This window comes from Leptonychotes weddellii, chromosome 5 (assembly GCF_054177405.1).
Source record: "Leptonychotes weddellii isolate Sample4059 chromosome 5, ASM5417740v2, whole genome shotgun sequence".
In the NCBI taxonomy this organism is placed as follows: Eukaryota; Metazoa; Chordata; class Mammalia; order Carnivora; family Phocidae; genus Leptonychotes; species Leptonychotes weddellii.
Genome location: NC_138373.1, coordinates 145,991,402 through 146,011,202, shown reverse-complemented (window position 1 = coordinate 146,011,202; position 19,801 = coordinate 145,991,402). Strand labels below are relative to the sequence as shown.

Here is a 19,801-nt window from a genome sequence, read left to right as displayed (position 1 = left end):
TACCCTAACCCCTCTTATGTGCTCGCTCTCTCTTTCTCTCTCAAATAAAATCTTTAAAAAAAAAAAGTGATAATGGGAAATTGCTAACACGGAAAGCCTGTTTCGTATTTGTAAAAAGAGGTACTTCCCCAGCACTGACTAAATCAGATAATGTATGGACAGCACCTGGCAGGTAAGTAGATACCCAGTATATATCCATTTTCTACCTTCCTCCAACTGTTTCCCATCTCTTTGAGTCACTTCTGTCTAGTGAGGGGTGCAAGTTGGTTCCATAGTTACTTAGGACAGAGTAAAGTGCTCTCTACTTCTCCATCAGATCCCAGATGGTAGACAAGAATCACCTGTGGAGGCTGTTAAATTGCAGTCCTCGGCCCCACCCTGCAGAGATTCAGAAAGTTGGGGTAAAACCTAAAAATCCGCATTTTTAATCTTCATCAGAGTTGACTAAAATATATTTGCATTTCATTGTCTTGGTATCAAAATACATATTCGAAGATGTTTTGTCATGTTTGTGCATTAGTATCAAAAATTAAAAACTGACTACAGTACTTTCTGAACTATAAAAATTCTAAGACTGCCCTGTTTTTCCTTTAAATTTCCTTTATTTCCTTAGATCTTTATGAAACATTTCATCTTTTGTAGATCATAGTGTTTTATTAACAGATTTATGTATTCTTTTCCCATTCCTTTAATACAAAAAAAATTTTATTAATCACCAGTCATCTTCATCTGACATTTCACTAAGTACAGGATTCATGTCAACATTATTAGATCATTCAAGTGGGTCACACAAGTTCATCCTCATTGTGCCAAATTCCCACTCAAAAGATACATTGAATAACAGACGCCTCCAAGTGTATGTATCAACCGTAGTTTCTTGAAGTGAACCAGTACGGTTTCACAGGTCAAGCTGCTAAGTCTACGCAAATAAACTGGAAAAGACTCGTGTACAGCTGTACGTATCATCAAATGGCAAGTTCATTGCAACAAGAACCTCTATAACTAACCATTCATTTGTACACTTCTCTGCCATCCTTGCAAAAGCCTCCCCTGAATAAAGTTATAGTTCAGAGTTTAAAACAAACTTGATGAGCTAAAATGTACCAGGTGGCTTTTCTACCAGGTGGCAGAAATTACAACCATTTTTCCTCAAGCAATTTTAAAGACAAGCAAGGTTGAAAATAAATATGCAAGCACAAAGTAAACTAAAGTCTGTATTTAGAAATTCAGGTACAAAGCACAGCAGAGCCTATGACTATAGAAGATAAATTAGAAATATAAACTAGCAATGAAGCAATAATTTCTTTCAAATAGCAGGAAACAAGTTCTCCAATACCATTATTTAGATCATTGTTTAGTGTTCATCTATTAACTTTGGAGTTTCTTTTAAAAATCCCTTTTGCTGATTATGACATTTGACCGGATATACCAACAAATATACCTTAAATCATAGTGCATGAAATAAACGACCATTTAATTTCTGATGAACTCCACAACTTTTCAGTTTTCTATGTAGCGGTAGGTTCAAGAACCTTTGTAGGTTTGCTTAAGATCCCTACTGGTGTTTATGAAAGCTTTTAAAAGTTATGTTCTTAACCATTTGTTGTTCCACATTATTAATGTAAAACTCTTAGTGGTTTAGAAACAAACATTTAAGCCTTGGGTGTTGGAGTGATCTGTTTTAAGTTCTCAAGGATGTTTTCTGACTTACTCTAGAGCATCACCTCCTTTCCTACACGCGCACACACACACACACACTTCTGCAAAATGGAGGCAAATTTCCAGACTTAAGTATAAAGAAAACTAAGATTTTTCAGGCTTGGATTATAACCCTTAGTTAAGAGGAATGCCAAATATATATGTGCCACTTTTAAAATTTTTATGAAACTGAATATGAAATAAAAAATGAATTCCAGCTAAGTCATATTCTTTGAGAATGAATGAGACATGATGAGACATGTTAAGAAGACATGACACACTTACCATCCACAATAAAAAACTTCAATTCCCTGCCTGAAGTTGACTTGGAAATGGTACAAAGTCTACGACTTCTTCAAAGGATTGTAAGATAACATTTTAAAAGTCTACAAACCACTGACAGCACTTATTACTTTACATTCAAAACTAATCTGTAGAGCCTATTTCATTTCGATTTAAAAGTCAGCTCCCAAATATTTGTGGCTGCTTTTACTGTGATTTTCAAAAGGGGTACTGCTAACATTTTAAGCCATCCTAAAGATAAAATTGGCATGAAGATTTTTTACATCTTGGATGCTTTAGGTGATTCTTAAGAATTTAAAATTATTTGTTCCTCCTTAATATGAAACTTCCAAGATAGCTTATGACCAGCAAAGAAATATTCCTTAGGCACTGTGAGGTGTACTAAAGATGGAGCATGAAACCAGGCTGAAGCATAACCTTGGCCGGTAACTACACTGACAGTTAACAAAATGCCTACAAGCACTACCTTATCTGCTGAGAGCAAGAAATGCCTTTACCCCAATACTCCTGAGATTCTTATGAGGGAAAACTAATTTCACAATTTTTAAAAGAATCCATATATAGTTCTAAGAACTGCACATGTTTAGGGTATTAGAAAAGATGTTTTATAAGGCATCAATGATTAATGTAATGCTTATCTAACAAAAGATGGTTAACACTCAGTATCATAAAACCATTTATCTCTTCTTTTAAATTGCTCTAAATTCCTGCTACTTTTACCAGCTTAAGAAAAGAATGCCTCTTGGCCTACTCAACTATGGTTATAAAAAAAACTAAGACATCTGAAACTATTAGGCACATCAAAGGTACAGTTTATGTAATTCAAGGTTCCCTTCTTAAGGGGCAAATGAGTTACCTGGCACATTATACATATGGAACTGTAAAGATCAACTAAATTCAACTTTCACATTTTTTAGTTAAACTGAAAGACTTATAGTAAATATCAAATATACCATATCTTCAGTTACAACTGAATAAGTGTAACATTTTACCAGATAAAAAGCTGGAATTTAAGTATGAGAAACCTTCATACACTGTGCTAGTATTGGTCTCTTCTTTTTAGACAAAAGCCAGTCATCAATACTTTCAACACAGCAGTTTAGAAGATAAACGTCCAAACAGGTGACTTGGTTGTAGTCCATAATTTAGCAATTCAATGCCACTGGCATCATAATGCTGTGGAGAGCGAGTGTATCTCCATATTTTAGTCAGATTTGTCTTTCTTCTTTCCTGTTAAGGGCACTTTGTTTACAACAGCAGACCCAACAGCTGTAACGCCTCCAGCCACAGCAGACACGCCCCCTTTCACCAGCCCTATTCCCATGGAAGGCACAGTTGTAACAGCTGTTTTGGTCACCTCCAGACTCTTCCCACCAATCCAAGCCACACCACCAATGGTGGCACCAACAGCTCCCTTTGTAACACTGAAGATACCGCCAGTCACACGGGACAACATGCCTGGTTGCTGCTGTGGGTGATCTTTCATTGAACCTAATGAGGGAAAATATGAAGACCGTCAAACATAAGTCTTTATAAGAGCAGTACAAATCATTAAGTACCCTAAGACTTCCTAACAATCAGGAGGTTGTTTTGATAAGGTGAACCGCATAAATACAAATCCGATCAAGACACTAAAAACCTCTTCCCTCAAAGCTATGGTTGTACATGTTTTTAAAACACGTTGGTCCAATGCTAAGCCTTAGTATCTATGAGAAAAAATGCTTTTGGGACTAGACAACTTTCATAAAATAGAATCTAAATTTAAATGTTTTCTTGATTTACAGTTTTGCTGCTGTTAATAATCTTTATGTCCTAAAAGGAGCATGAAAAACTAAGAAGATAAATATATTTAGCCTTCATTTCCTTGACAGAATTCAATCATCACTCAAACAACCTTCTTCATTTAAAGCACTGGTTCTCAAGGTATGGCCTGGGACCCCTGGGTATCCACAAGACCATTTCAGGGGCTCTGCAGGATAAAAATTATTTTCATAGTAATAACATGTCATTTATCCTTTCACTTTTATTCTTTCACATTCATTCACAAGTCTACAGAATTTTCCAGAATCTAAATGATGTGCAGTAACACAAGAGACTAAACACAGAAGCAGCTGTGAGAAACTAGCTGTCTTCTATTAACTCTAACATTAAAGAGATTTGCAAAAATTTAAAAACAATGTCACCCACCCTGTTCACATTTTTTTTTTGCTTTTAAAAATTACGTTAGGGCGCCTGGGTGGCTCAGTTGTTAGGGGTCTACCCTCAGCTCAGGTCATGATCTCAGAGTCCTGGGACTGAGTCCCACATTGGGCTCCCTGCTCCACAGGAAGCCAGCTTCTCCCTCTCCCACTCCCCCTGCTTGTGTTCCCTCTCTCGCTGCCTCTCTCTCTGTTGAAAAATAAAATCTTTAAAATAAAAAATTAAAAATAAAAAAAAACTATGTTAATCATGTTAATATGTAATGGGTCTATTGGGGTTTTTAATGAATAAAATATTTAATTTCTCAGTTTTTATTATTTATATGGCAAATATCAACAAAGACACAAGCTTTTTGGGGTCCTCAATTTTTAAAAGTGGAAAAGCCAGAAAGTTTGAGAACCACTAATTTAAATATATGTGGGTATCTGTTCTATTTGCATTTTAATAATGTATTTAAAGAGCTAATGCTATGTAAAAATAGGATAATTATTCATCTTAAAATCCTGTTACTTACCTAAAATCATTTTTTGTAGTGTTGAGAAACTACAGCTATGCTTAATACTTTCACTGCGTCAGTAATTCTTACAGGAGAGAGAGAGTATGTGATTTAAACATCTAGTCTGTAAACACTCTTTTACTCCAGAAAATGTAGTATCAGTATGAAAAATTCAGATTTATTTATAAAGTCATGAGTTTGTTCTCTGGTTTGTTTCATTTTGAATAGAGTCATTCAAGTTGCTATGTAACCTCAAACTCAGCCATAAAATAACTAACAGGAAGATTTCATAAAAATTTGCTTGTATCAACCTCAAACAAACCCAGGTCTTTTCTCCTTTGTAATCTAATGATTTAGGCAGCAACAACACGTAAGCAATGGTGTTTATATTTTTCTAAACTTTGTGGGAAACTACTTGGTCACTAAATAGTTCAGGCTTTAATCACTGAAAAGGTACAACTCACACAAAGAAAAGTAAATTCTTGGGTACACAGGCCCAACTAGGACTACCAAAGCTACTAACTCGTAGCAGAATGTATCAGAGAAGACAACAACGGGAAACTGATAATGCTTGATGGAGAAAAAATTCTGAAAAACGAGCTTTTCTAATACAGCACAAATTTACCTTGATAAAGATTTTCCTTCCATTGCTTAGAGGTTTTACATCATATCACAAGTAGGAAAATATCACTGACTCGTCAAAATAGTTCACAAAGATATAGCAATGGCTAAATTTATAAAAACCAAATTCTTAACTGAAGCTATTTGAGTAATAAGCATAGTTAATACAAATTTTGAACTAGGGGCGCCTGGGTGGCTCAGTTGGTTAAGCATCTGCCTTTGGCTCAAGTTACGATCCCAGCATCCTGGGATTGAGCCCCACATCAGGCTCTCTGCTCAGCAGGGAGTCTGCTTCTCCCTCTGTGCCCCCCCACCCCTGCATGCTTGTGCAAGCACATGCACTCTCTCTCTGAAATAAATAAAATTATTTTTTAATATAATTAAAGAGTTGAAATAAAAGACAAGATGTGGAAAAGCATCTGAATATGTTAATTATAAAATTATGATGGAAAGGGTTACATAACGGTAATTCTTTTGTAATCAAGGTCACTAACACTAGGAAAAGGAAAAAAATCCTGATTTGAGGATAAAACAGATAACTGCCTCATGCTGAATACCCTCATTAGTATTATCCTGCTATGCCAAATTTGGTGCACATTCATTTGATGAAGACAATTTTTCTTAAGTCAAAGCAGATAAATATTAATGCTGTTGATCTCTTTAATTACAGTGTGCTCTTAATTACCACCATATAAATTATCTGCTCTGCAGACTACTTTGGTTTAGCAGGTTGCCATAAAAGATATTACTAAAGCACTTTCTCTTCCTTGACAAGCATGCTCCTGAGCCATCTTTATCTCTTTCCTGACTTTATCCCTACAAAGTCCTTATTAACTTTCTCATTAAGCCCTAACTTTTCTTTTCAAAACTCTAGGGTTCTAGACCTAAAAAAGTAAGTCAAGAAAACAGCTGAACTAATAATTTTCCAGGCTATTCTTCCGCCAAACTAAAACTTATCACCTACCTACCTCCATCTTTTTTTAGGCTTAAGTACAAACTTTCCATTGTGTTCTCCTAGCAATTTCATTTTTGTCTATCAACATAAGAAATACAGGAAGAAAATTCTGGACAGTGGGTAACTGGGAAGAAAATAAAATACCCAGAGTCACAACTTCCAGCTCTCCTCTCTTCCCAGAGATACTAGTCTGTCTGCAACTCCAGTCTGGTCTGCTGGCCACTTCATACCTTATTCTTCACTTTGATTCTCTATCTTACCTATTAGGACTGTCCTATATAAACATGCAGTTGTCGAAGGAAATTACTATTTGGTTTAAGTTTAATAATGTTCTACACCAAAACCATAAATAGAAAATGCCTATAGTCATTTTCTGTATATAATCAAGACATTCACGTATGCAGTTAGCGTTTTCAAGGATTTTTGAAGTTTAGCTAAGAAAATGACTCATGATGTCACAATTTTCAAACCAAAAGAGAATTTAAATTTAAGCAGACCCTAAGACCATGTATTAATACAGGAAGAAGAACTACCAATGATAAATAACAGCTTAATAACAAACCTCAAGGGCCTCTTGAATTGAGTTTTTATATTCATGACATGAAAAAAAAAACATAGTCCATCCTTCCTCTGCACCCTACACCCATTCTTTACAAATGAAAGGGTACTCTAACTTGTAAAATGGTCTTAATAAAAAGTAGCAAAAGAATAGATCTTATATAATAAAACAGTTGCATGGTGTCCCCATTCAGCAATATCTGTGCTTTCTTCTTAGAAGCTAAAAATGTTTATCTTCAATTATTTTTGGAACATATTCACTGACAAGGTAAACAGATTGTTACTTTAAATTTAATAAAAACAATCAGAATTTTATTTCAGTAGGGTGTTTGTTTCCGTTCTTAGTATGTCGGATGCATACTTACCTTCTGGTGGTTCATCACTAAGGTATGATGGGAGTTCTTGATTTTTATCTGCCTGATTCATGATCTCCTAAAAAACACATACACATTTCATTATAACCTCAACCTGTGAGATGACCTCTTAGCACATGCTCAATTAAGACTTAACTTTATTCAGATAAACAACATTTTAAAACACTTCTTGTGAAACTACATCTTATTTCTCTCCTACTTTATGGTGTTTAAGAAATACTTTCAATTACACTAGTGGACAATAAAAATCTTATCTCAAACACCAACCAAAGAGCTAACAAGCATAGTACAAGCTTTCCTATGTTGTTACTGATGCTTACTAATTGAAAGAAAATTGGAAAGTCAGAGTTGGACAAAAATCTTAAGTGCTTCCTCCTACAGAGTATTGGTTAACTTATCTAATTTATTTCACAACAGACTTAAGGAAAACCTATACTATGACTAAAAAAAATGTTCTACTGAAAATTTTCTAAAAATCATGATATCCTATAAAGATGACATCACCAATCTGAATCATTAAGAGATGGACTTTGATTACTTTTTTATTGTTGTTTTTAGAGCTCTTACAAATACAGGTAGCAAAAGAACTCAAAATGTATGGAAAAAAATACATATGTGATTATGTCCTTAGTACAAGTAGTAAAAGAACCCAAGAAATAAAATAAGCTACACTGGGATGAAAAAAACAGTTAAACTTTCTTTTCCCAATTTCCTTTACTATCTTAAAATATTTGCTTTTATATTCACTTGACTAAGAAAAGATTAAAACAAGTCAAGATTGGAATACTAGTACTCCAATACTACAAGTATTAGAATACTATTTCACAAATTTAAAACAAAATATGCAGAAATTCCTAACAGAATATGCGTATCTCCTCCTGATGAAAAACGACTGTGGAGCCACCTTCTTCCCCCACTGAACTGTTAATTCCAAGAGGAGAGACTGTTTAGCTTGGTCACCACTGTGTTCCCAGGATCTGTATACCATACACATACAAATCCAGATCACCTGGCTGATCAACCAATCAACAGATGCTACCATACCATGAACAGAAATATGCAGAAATTATATACACACATACATCTTACGTATGTTAACTGGACTTTAATAAAAACAAGTGTGATGGGGGGTGCCTGGCTGGGTCAGTCTGTAGAACATGTGACTCTTGATCTCAGGGTCATGAGTTCAAGCCCCACAGTGGGCATAAAGCTTACTTAAAAAACAGGTGTGATAGCAATTGCATACATTTCAAAACTGCCTTTCTGTACATATCCCACAAATCCCAACTAAAAGACTTACCTTTTCCTAATTCAGAATCCCTTGAAAAAATTAATTTTCCTTAAAAAAAAAAAGAAAAATGAAATAAAGAGAAAGAAAAATAATTTTTAAAAAAATTAATTTTCCCACATATATCTTGTAATTTAAAAAAGAAAAAGACCACCATTTCAAAAGATTAGAGTTGCTTTATAAAAGACATCTGCAAGTTCATCTTTGTAATATGAATTGACTTTATCCTTCTATGGGTAGGCAAAGAGGAGCCATGACAGTAACATCGTCAGATCTGTGCTTTAAGAAGCTAACTGAAGCAAGAACAGATGAAGAAGGCAGGGCGCCTGGGTGGCTCAGTCGGTTAAGTGGCTGACTCCTGATTCGGCTCAGGTCATGGTCTCTGGGGTCGTGGGATTGAGCCCCGTGTCAGGCTCTGCGCACAGTGCGTCTGCTTGAGATTCTCTCTCTCCCTCTATCCCTCTCCCCTCCCCCACTCACGCTTGTTCTTTCTACAATAAAATTTAAAAAAAAAAGAACAGGTGAAGGACAGAGAGATTAAACACAGTAAGTGGCTACTTTAGAAGTTCAGTGAGATAGAATAAACAGTTTAATCTCTGCCAGTTTTTCCTGTATAAATAAGTGTTTGGGCAAAAACCTAGGTGTCACCCTTGATTTCCTGTTTTTTACATTCCCATCTAATCATCAGTAAACTCTGTTGCCTACATAAATCCAGAACACAACCACTTCTCATCACCTCTACGGCTACCACTTTCAATTACTATCTATGACTTCCAATTACTATCTTATCTCTTACTTGGGTTGCTACAAAGTCTCTTAACTGGCCTCTGAGCTTCTACCTCTGCTCTTCCTTCAGTCTGGCCGTGTCACACTCTGCTTAAACCCCTACAACTGCTTCCTGTTTTGTTCAGAATAAAATCCAGAGTTGAGGCCTGACATCTAATACTCTGATAGCATCTCCCTCTGCCTCTCACTCATACCAGTCTAGCAACACGGGTGTCCCTGCTCACCCTCCCCTGAAAGGCTCTTCCCCAAGATATGTGCAGGGCTTGCTTCCTTACTTCCTTCAGTTCTTTATGCAAATGTCCCCTTAACAGAGATCTTCCCAGACCACCTTACACTAGATTAGCACCCTCCTACTCCTTTCCCTATCATTTTCACCTAACCCTGCTCAATTTTCTTCATTGCTCTTACTTTCACTTAATATATATATGATTTATATATATATCATATATATCAAATATTTATGTATAAATATAAATACATATGTTTACTTTGTGTCTCCCACAATTAGAATGTAAGCTCCATGAGAACAAGGCTTGGTTTTGTTCACTGCTCCATCCCCAGAGCCCTTTTCAATGCCAGATGTATGATAGACAAATACTTGAATTTTTTGTATGAAGTAGAACAGAGCTTGGGTATTAATATGAGATAAAAGGAAAACATAGGATGGAAAATTTCTAGTGTGAGCAACTAAGTAGACAAAGATGAAGAAGACAAGGGGCAGGAGACAAGAAACCACCTCTGAGAAAAGATGAAGGACTTTTTAAAATTTTTATTTTATTGTGGCAAGAATACTTAACATGAGATCTACCCTTTAAAATAGAAGCGTGCAATACATTACTATTGACTATACGTATGATGAAAGGACTTTTTTTGAACAGCTCGATTTGAAATGCCTTCAGGGCATCTACAGGACATGTTTAGCAGGCAAGTGGATTTAAGGAGTCTGAAACTCAGCATGAAGTCTGAGTTAGAGCTGAGGCCCTGAGAGTGGTTTGAAGTGATAGGTACAAATGTGGGGGATGGGTGATATGATCAAGGAAAAGAATGAAGAGAGAAGTAGACTGATAACCTTAACTGGACTGCTCATATTTAAGAAGTGAGTGAAAGAGAAGCCAGCAAAAACAAACAAAATACAAAATACATGTGTAAGTGTACAAGTGAGTATAGCCTCACGGAAGGCAAGAGATGAATTTGTAAGCTTCCTAGAGACTCACAAGGCAGACATTAAAATAATTTATGAAGACCAAATACTATGGGGAAATGCTAATGTTACATTCAGAGAATATAAAAGGCATATATCATATAATCCAATTTTTTAAATGCACATGAAAAGAATGAAAGAAAGTACACCAAAATGTTGAAAAAGACTGCCACTAGGGAGTAGAAATATATAGAGAGCGAAGAGACAGAGAGAATGCGCTACAGAGAAAGAGAAATATCATCCCCCTTTATATATAGATATATAGATATAAATCTATATTTAACATCTGTATTTTAATTTCCTACCATAAACATGTATTGCTTTTGTACCTAAAGAAAATTATATATTTTAAGTCTTAGAAATCAGTGATATTCAAAAAGCGTACTTCCAAAGATTATGCAGTTCATCTACCTAGTTTTTTCTTAGTTTTTTTTAGGTTTTTATCCTCAAATCAAGGTGATCTAAAAAACAACATACTTAAATCACAAAATGCAGATTTGAAGAAAATGACATCACTGAGTTTAATTCTCGGTTATGTCCTTAGTAAGGAAACCCTGACAAGAGAGCCTTATGCAGGCTATTTACTACATTGTACTGCACTGTAAAGAAATTACCTACTATATCACTCGATAGCTCTGATACGGAGCTCCACGTAAGAAATTTCTTTAGCGGTATTCAGAAAAACTTTTGTTTCCGCAACAGATTTACAATGCTTTCTTCTCTTTGAGATCTATGTACTTTCCTACTTAAAAGATACAAAGAAAGATGTGGTATCTCCCTTTTCCCTCTGACTTCCAGGAAGCTTACAGGTAAAATCCCAGCTTAAGGTTGGGATAAGGTTCCTGTGGCCTGCCTCGTTGTCCTATTTTCCCCCAACTCCACACCTCAAGACCCCCACTCTTTTGCTGTTCTCCCTGGTTGGTCTGCAATTTGAGTATTTTATTTATATTCTTATCATTTTGTTAGAATATGTTTTGTTGTAAGCTGACACACAGTATTTGTGGAATAAGTGGGATAAAATTATCATCTGTAGCTACATTAATTTTAAGCATCACAAGAAAAGATACATACCAATATATGGTCCAAATTTTTTGTTAAAAAAATACTTTAAGCTAGAATTGTGTTTTTCAAATGTTCTTATTTAAGAGTAAGCAGTAGTATGCCAGTGGCTTCAAGAACCACAGGAGAGATATGATGCATGCATTTTACTACACAGTAACTTAAAATACTTTTTGTGTTTAAATATACACAAATTAAAAAGATAATTGAAAAGTGCTTGGGAATTTTTTAGGATAACCAGACTCTCAAGAAATTTCATTCTTGCTTGGAACTTCTTCAGGATATACTCTCAGATTTACCAGCTCTCTCTTCCCAGCCCACCATACACCCAACCCCCTTGAATTTATTCTGCTTTTAAGTTAGGTGTATTTTTGGGAGAAGAGCTTGAAATGTAAGAATCTAGATACTGTTATACAGAAATATCCACAGATACATTTAATATTGTTAGTGACAGTTACCAGCAGGATTATCAATAAACAGTAAAACAGAAAATCTGGAGTCCTGCCAGGCTAGAAGCCTGGCTAACAAGAACAGAGGAACTTGGTATTAGAGGGCTCTGAAATCCTAAGAGGCCACAGGGATTGTTTTGTATACATATTTTTTAATGTCTGAGTTTCTTGTACATCATTGGTGTTAACAACAAGTATGTAGTATTAAAATTCCTCTAGAACTCTTAGGGTAATAAAAATTATGTAAAAGCTGCAAGTATTTGAAATATTGTTGTTTTCTAAATTCCTAATTTGGTCGTAAGGCATCAAATACCTTGTAAAAAGTATTTTTGTTAAAATCCTTAACTATCTGTAATGCCACCTCTACTTTTTACTAACATTAATCATTCCCAACCCCTACACACATGTATGTGCCAAACTTGTAGTGATATTACCTCTTTACAGATACTACCACTTTATCACTAAGGAGAACTATTTTTTATATTACCATCCTGTTCATGATCATCATTACAGGGTCTTGTTTCTCTTAAATTGGTAATTCTGAACACAAACACACTCCTAATCTCTTAAAACTGGGAAAGGTAAATAATCTGCTTGTAAAATTTAAAAGTACACACATGGAGACAAGTAACAACTGGCAGGAAAAGTGTCAAAATGACCATTTAAATGTTACCCTTAAACAAAATTATTAAATTCTATGCAAACCATCTGCCCTAAACTCACTGAATTATTAGTTCAATATATACTTGGGTCCCTACTATGTGCTAGACACCCGGTCAGGCTCTGAGATTTCAGTGTGATTCAGCACACACAGGACTTCTCTAAACCAGTTTACCCCAAAGGGGACACACTTTCTTGGCACTTATCAATTTATTTCATGCAAAACCCAAAAAATGATCTGCTCTCTAGGAATTCATAATACACACAGTTTATATTTTAAAAAAGTACCTTCCTAAGGAAGGCAATAAAAACAGAAAACAGTCTTTAGATCAGGACAAATAACTGAACTTATTCTATGGACATAAATCAGTTTTACTACTTGGTCCTAACGTGAAATTTAGAGTACCAACTAAAACTGGTTATAAGTGTTTTGTTTTTTTTTTTAAGAAATTGTGAAATGTTAAAGACTTCTTCGCTGTAGACTACAATTCACCAGTAGTTACATTAGGCATTTTAGGCCAAGGAGAAATAATTCTTGTTCAGTACAATAGTATCATAGATATAGCAGCTGGCAAGTATACTGAGCAAGGATTAATAACAACACTATTCCCTAGAGGGTAAGTTCTTCCAATAATAGAAATAAGTAAACAAATGCCTCTTAGGAACCTTTTTTTTTTTTTTTTTTTAAGGAAAACAGATGAATCCGTATTGTTTGTGGATATCTACAACATTTGATACATAAAGTTTTCATTAATGGTGAAAACAAACTTTGAAAATAGTGCACAAATTTGCCTATGGCTAAACACCCCTTTGTGTACCAAAGGAAGTTAAATAGCACTAACACATTATATGAAGCCTAACTACAAAATACAATACACAACAGTTTACCTTCAAAGCCATTTCAAAAACCTGTTATTAAATAGTAAGTGCCAATTTCCTATAAGAAAAAGACTATAAATGAATTAGCTAAATTCTTCTACACATTCTATATATAGGAACTTTGCCACATCCTCACTCCCGTTTTAGCTTCTTTGCCAAATAACTACAAGGAGTTTCAAAAATACATTTATACAGAACTTTAACACACATACACCAATAAGCAGTGTATATTAAAACACCAGCTTACTGTGTTTAGGTTTCTCTAGTTAACCAACTATCCTGAACAGGCTGATTTTAAACACGGCCCCCGCCCATTAAATCAACAGAAAACAGGCTACAAGAAATGCATTGAATCTGGCAGGAAAGAAAAAGTAATGTCTTAAGTGACCACCTTAGTGACAGTAACAACTGAGAGTATCAAAATGGCAATTTTTTAAGTGTTGCCTTTAAATGAAACATTAAGCAGAATTACAATAAGCTATCAAACCAGATAACCAGTACATCAGTAATCTTCACTAAATTATACCTCATTAGTTCAACAGATATTTGTGTCTCTACAATATCAGACACTGTGTTAGGCACTGAGGTTACAACTAGAACAAGCATGTGAAGGCCCTACTCTGGAGGTGTTTACATGTAATCCAGTGAGATATCTTCAGGAAGTAGCAAAAACAGCAAGTACTCAATGACTGAAACAAAGACAGGTAAAGATTTTCCTGAAGTTAAACACACACACACACACACACACACACACACACACACAGAAACTTTTCCATCTATCCTTAAACTTTTCTAATGATATTCTCTATATATGGTCACATTTTTATTGAACTTGGTTTCTGGTACATCTGCCATAACATAGACTAAAGAAATAAAAGTGGCAGAAAAAAAGTCAAAATAGAGTGCATATAGGTTTATTAAAGACTACTTCCCTAGTTCTTTGAAAAAGCAGACATGCCCACATACATGCAAACACAGACCTGTTGATGTGGTATCAATATTCCTGGGAGCCCCTTAGAGCAGCCACACCAGTGGACGTTCTAAAGGTTAAGCAATCGCATATAGCAAATAAAGTATTTTCATTTGGAATTAGCACAAGTGTTCACAAGGGCATAATAAACAAAATAAGAACTCTCCTCTTCAGGTGTTTCTAAACCTTTCCCAGCAGCCCCTTCTCCCCCCACTGATCTCTTTAGTCACAAGCAAGTCTTTTTCTTTAGCAGAGGGAGTGACGTGGCAGGAGAGGCAGAAAATGACCCTGGAGAAGCCGTGACTAGGGCTAAGCTCAGCACCTCCTCCCTCTGCTCCACGTTGTACACCAAGCACACCCCCACTCCCATAGGGTTCCAGAATTTCTGTCTTCTCGTATAGAAAAGGCGACCTGTTTAGGCGGGGATCTGATTGGAAGTGGGAGCTTGGGGACCAGTCTCGAAGCTGCGTGTGCCTAGCAGGCACGGTTTTTATTTAGACTCGGGAGGCAATGACGGCACCGACGGGTGCTCCATCGGTCCCCAGTCACCCCTGGCGCCGTCAGCGCCTCTCTCCATTCCACACTTTCAGCTTTCGGTTAGGCGTGAGAGTAGAGCCTTCCTACGTGGGAAGCGCACTGGGGACCAAGGCTTGTGTGCCTGAACCCAAGAGAGCGGTTTATCAACAGGTCAGGAGTTAGTGTGGTGGGGAAGCCCAGCACACAGCCCCCCAGCCGCATCCCTCTCCTCTCCCAAGCTGCTGACGCCCTCCCACCCCCATCCCCCCAGCCTGACACCCAGGGAGCTAAGAAGTGAAGCGGAGGCTTCCAAGGAGAGTCCCCAGTCACAAATCACCGCTGGGGAGTCCGGGACACGTAAAGAATAACCACCCCGCCAGCGAACCTCCGTTCGCCCCCAACATCATCCCGCCCCTCCCCCTTTCCCGCTCAGTCCCCCCAGAAGGCTCCGCTCGGGGAAGCCAGGCCCGGGGGTAGTGAGGTGCAGGAGAGCTAACGGAAGAAGGCGACAGAGAGGAGGACAGGAAGCCAGGACGGCGCCCCCCGCCCTCCCAGCCCCACTTACTCACCTCCGGGGTCGAGGGTTGTCGCCTGGAGCCGGGGCTGGGCGGAGGGAGCGGGCAGCACCGAACAGGGCTGCGGTGGCCTGAGCGATTGGCACAGCCCCGGGCAGCTGCGGATTCGGCAAGCGCCTCCTCAAGCTTTGGAGCCTGAAGACTCCGTTAGCTACGGCGCCAGCAGCGGCCTCTGGCTGCGGACGTGGCGCCGGACGCGACCCGCCCCCTCCACCGCCTCCTCAGCTCCCGCCTCCTCCCGCGGCTTCGGCCCCGACGCGCACGCGCACCCCAGGCCCCTCCCGCGCACACCCGGCACACGCCCACCCGTTTTTCGAACTGCCCTGCCCTCCCAGCAGCCCCCAGCGGGCCGCCCCCGAACGTGCGCACGCGCGGCGCCCCTGGCGGCCTGCTCCCGCCCCTTGGCCCGCTGGGTGCCTCCGCGGGAACCCCGGCCTGCCTGCGCGCGCGCCTTGTCCTGGAGCCTCCCGCCCCCTTTCCTCCGCCGTCCAATCAGATCGGGCGAGGGGCGCGGAGCCCCGGGAACGCGCTGGCGGCGGCCTTCAGGGTTCAAGCGCTCGCCCCGCGGCTTCGCCAAGCTTTCGTTCCGCTGGGAGTAAGGGTCGGTCGGAATTCAGAACCTTTGCCCTAGGGACGGTGGAATGGTCGCCAGTTTTTCGGGCTTTCTTAGCCCCGGGGCTTCAATCTTCTTCCCTTCCCTGCTTCCCTTCAGGAGAGTGACGAGCTGGGCCTTCTGTCAGCCCTTCACTGTGGGGCTCTCGACGCGCCCTTACTGTCCAGGTGACAGAGGTGGCGACAGGGACGTTGTGGACGTTATTATAAAGCTGCCCTGTCCCGGAATTGGCAGTAAGAACCGCTGCGGTTGGTGCTGAGGGCTCGCCAGACACTCGAAGAGGAGAGTGGGTGTTTGGTAGTGGATAGAGGAGTGAGTCGGAAGTTAGAAACCTGGCGTGGCGCCCGTCCCTCGCCACCTGCTGACTAGCAGGGTGCCTCTTCTCGCCTCCCCGCCGTGGCAGAAGCTCTCTGCCTGCCGTTCTGGAAGGTGTGGAGAAGCGGGTAGCGCTGAGACGACGCTGTCTGCACCTGAGCTCTGGGCGATGGGAGGCGTCTCACTCTTAACTGCAGGTGTTGTGGGGACGAAAGGAGATGTGGGGCACAGAGGCTGCTCAACTAGGTAAATGAGACCCGCTCACCTTTCTCTGCCCCTCCTCCACACCTTAACATGAAGAGAACAGGCAGGCAGTCCATCATAGGTTTTTTTGAGAGTATCAAGAGGTGGTGGGTGTGAAAGGGCTTTCCAAAATGTGAATTCCTTTAGAAGTCTGAGATCTTCCTTCACGGGCCAGTGAGCAAGACAAAACACACGCGAAGCAACCAGTCAGTAACCTCACAAAATGTTACCCCCCTCCCAATGCAAAATAATCAAGGTGATGCAACCGAATAGTAACTATTGACCAGGCTCAGAAAAGGACATGCTAACCAAGGAGAACACCCTGGAAGAACCTAACTTTGACCCAGGTCATAAATGTAGTGGACTAGATAGAGTTTATGGTTTCAGCCTAGTCACTCATTTATCAAAGCAGCAAATCAAATCCACTTAGACTTAGATCTGCAAGACTATCAGGATATTTTAGTTTTCCAGAACTTAAAGGGGAAATTAACAAATATTGTCACTTTAAAATATAATTTGGATGGGATTGCCTGGGTGGCTCATTAACTTAAGTGTGGGACTCTTGGTTTCCACTCAGGTCGTGATCTCATGATCCAGCTGCCTGGCTCTGCACTGGGCGTGGAGCCTACCTAGAATTCTCACTCTGTCCCTCCTCCCCTCCCTCTCTAAAAAAAAATTACAAAAATAAGTAAAATATTATTTGGATGATTAGGCTCTAAGGATTGTGGTGTTTACCCAAAATGTGAAGAGTTTGGTACCTATTTTCTTATTATCACAGAAACCTCTGTCCTTAATACGTAACTTTCCCAGGGTGAACACTAGGCAGAATTACAAAGTGGACAATTACACTGTTCTTCCTTTTCACTTCTCTCTCTCTACAAGAGAATTTAATCAGTAATAAAGTATGAATGATTAATAAAACTGAGGCCGCTCCTGGGAGATTGTGCATTTTACAGTTATTAAAGTTGTAATCCACAGCAGTGGTTAAAAACCACCACATAAACCAACCAAGATGGAGGGAAGCTCTCTGGGAGGTTGTGAGTTCACCAGAACCTTATAAAACTGCCAGTATAGATAGGCATGTATTTCTGGTAAGGCTGACACATTTCTTATTACCTCAGTTTTCAAACTTGTAAAAGTGAATAGCATCACTCCGTGCCCACCTGCCCTTAGATCCAAAATGAAAATATTATGATCATGATGAAATAGCTTCTACAGAAGAATGCTGGCTTGATTTGGGGTACCTTGGTGTGGCAGAAGGAGCCTCAAGGAAGTCAGGCCCTCTTCATTTTATAGACTGAATCCACGCAGGTCTTGATTCCTGTTCTGTGAAATCTCATTCTCAGATTATTAAAATGAAACCATTTCTAGATGTTATTTTGGAAGATTGTATAATGTCTTAAAATGATGGGTCCATGGAGCCTTCAGGCAATAATTTTCTTTTAATGGAACAAATTCTTAATGCAGCCTTTATCAATTATCCAGTCTCTTAAATCGCTATTTTCCTGTAGTTGGTTACACACAGAGAGCCTTCTGCATCATTGAAAAGCTAGAAATTAGATGTGATATTGCATGCTTAACAAGATGGGGCATTCAAAAAGTAAGGGCCAGAAAGAAGCAAGCTGTACACCAAAAGCATGAAAGCAAGAAATAAATTATTTATAGGCATTGAAGTTGAAAGGGATCCCAATCCAACTTTCTATCCATCACGTGAATCTACCTCCTAGCATAGGCACAATAATAGTTTTCATTGTTGAGTTGTTGACCACTCTTCTCAGTGTTTCTATGTGAATTCATTTAAATGTCAAATCACTTGGTATGAAGTCCACATGTTTTCCTGTGTTCCGTCATGTTTTTATGAATGTATTGCATTATCCTGGCATTTTGAAATGAGCTGGACAGTTAACAGCTTTATATAGATTATCACCCAATGTAAATTATTTTGCTTTTCTGTTCTCACTTTCTTACTGTTCTTTGACTTTCCTGGCACAATTACCTGGACTATTCTTGGTTTTCCTTTCTCTGCCCCAATAGCTTTCTTAACCTTTTCTGTGATAGAACTAAGGTTTATTTGACACGTTTTTTTTTTTTTTTAAGATTTTATTTATTTATTTGTCAGAGAGAGAGCAAGAGAGAGCACAAGCAGGGGGAGCAGCAGGCAGAGGGAGAAGCAGACTCCCCGCTGAGCAAGGAGCCCAACATGGGACTCTATCCCAGGACCCTGGGATCATGACCTGAGCCGAAGGCAGATGCTTAACTGACTGAGCCACCCAGGTGACCCTTGACACAAGTTTTTAGCACATATCTCATTCCTCCCAATAATTCAATGAGCAAGTACTGTTATCCCATATTCATATGATGAAACTGAGGCAGATAGAAGTTAGATAATTTATCCAAGGGTCCACAGCCAGTAAAGAGCAGATCCTGGAATCAAACACGTTTTGTTTTCTCACTCTACGGCTAAGTTCTCAACCACTATATTCTGAGAGAAAAAAGCAGTCCCTGACATCAAGAGGCTGACCTGGTGCTATCAGCCAGGTCTTGGTGTTGCTAGGAGCTGGCCTGGCATAGCTAGGCCTTGATGTCTCCTGTGGAACATAAACAGTTTCAGAGAACATCAACATCAGAAAAGGCCACTACATGATCATGATGGATCAGGACAAAAATAAGACTACCCCATAACCATGTCTGAACATAGGCGAAAACATGAAACATATCCAAGCCACCAAATGGAATACACAAACTGAAAATATCAAATAATGTGACTGTTACTTCTTTACCAATTACAGCTTTAGTGTCATGCTAGTCTTCCCTCTTTCTCCAAAAGATTTATTAAGATTTATTAAGATACTCAATCGTAGACTTACCCCTGCTTCCTGACAGCATCCAATTTAAAGCACATTTCCCTAAATCACCTGACACAAATCTAAAACTTAATATAAGTCCTTCCTCTTACTGAGATGCCTCACTGATGCCCATAGTGTGTGCTTTCCCTCATTGAAATTGAGTAATAAGCACCCTTGTCAAACCACTGGTGATCCCT

At 38.9% G+C, this 19,801-nt stretch overlaps 1 protein-coding gene across 2 annotated transcripts; it reads right to left on the bottom strand.

Annotated features, from left to right (window-relative positions):
- Positions 1 to 582: 582 nt before the first annotated feature.
- On the bottom strand, positions 583 to 15,823 carry TMEM263 (transmembrane protein 263). 2 transcript variants are annotated; one of them, XM_031025649.2, is made up of 4 exons: positions 15,582 to 15,823; positions 8,505 to 8,543; positions 7,196 to 7,262; positions 583 to 3,492 (listed from the first exon to the last, which is right to left on the bottom strand). In XM_031025649.2, the coding sequence occupies exons 3-4, from the start codon at positions 7,254 to 7,256 to the stop codon at positions 3,206 to 3,208; spliced, it is 348 nt and encodes a 115-aa protein (XP_030881509.1). In that variant the 5' UTR covers positions 7,257 to 7,262; positions 8,505 to 8,543; positions 15,582 to 15,823; the 3' UTR covers positions 583 to 3,205. The 2 variants fall into 2 exon arrangements, with proteins under 2 accessions (XP_030881509.1, XP_006731116.1); XM_006731053.3 differs by lacking the exon at positions 8,505 to 8,543 and having other exon boundaries at positions 15,582 to 15,821.
- Positions 15,824 to 19,801: the final 3,978 nt, after the last annotated feature.

Bases quoted from the DNA above. Each gene is read 5' to 3' on its own strand.
- TMEM263 (XM_031025649.2), bottom strand. From the start codon at position 7,256: ATGAATCAGGCAGATAAAAATCAAGAACTCCCATCATACCTTAGTGAT. The intron at 3,493-7,195 runs GTAAGTATGCAT...TTCCCTCATTAG, and splicing joins TAGTGATGAACCACCAGAAG to GTTCAATGAAAGATCACCCA.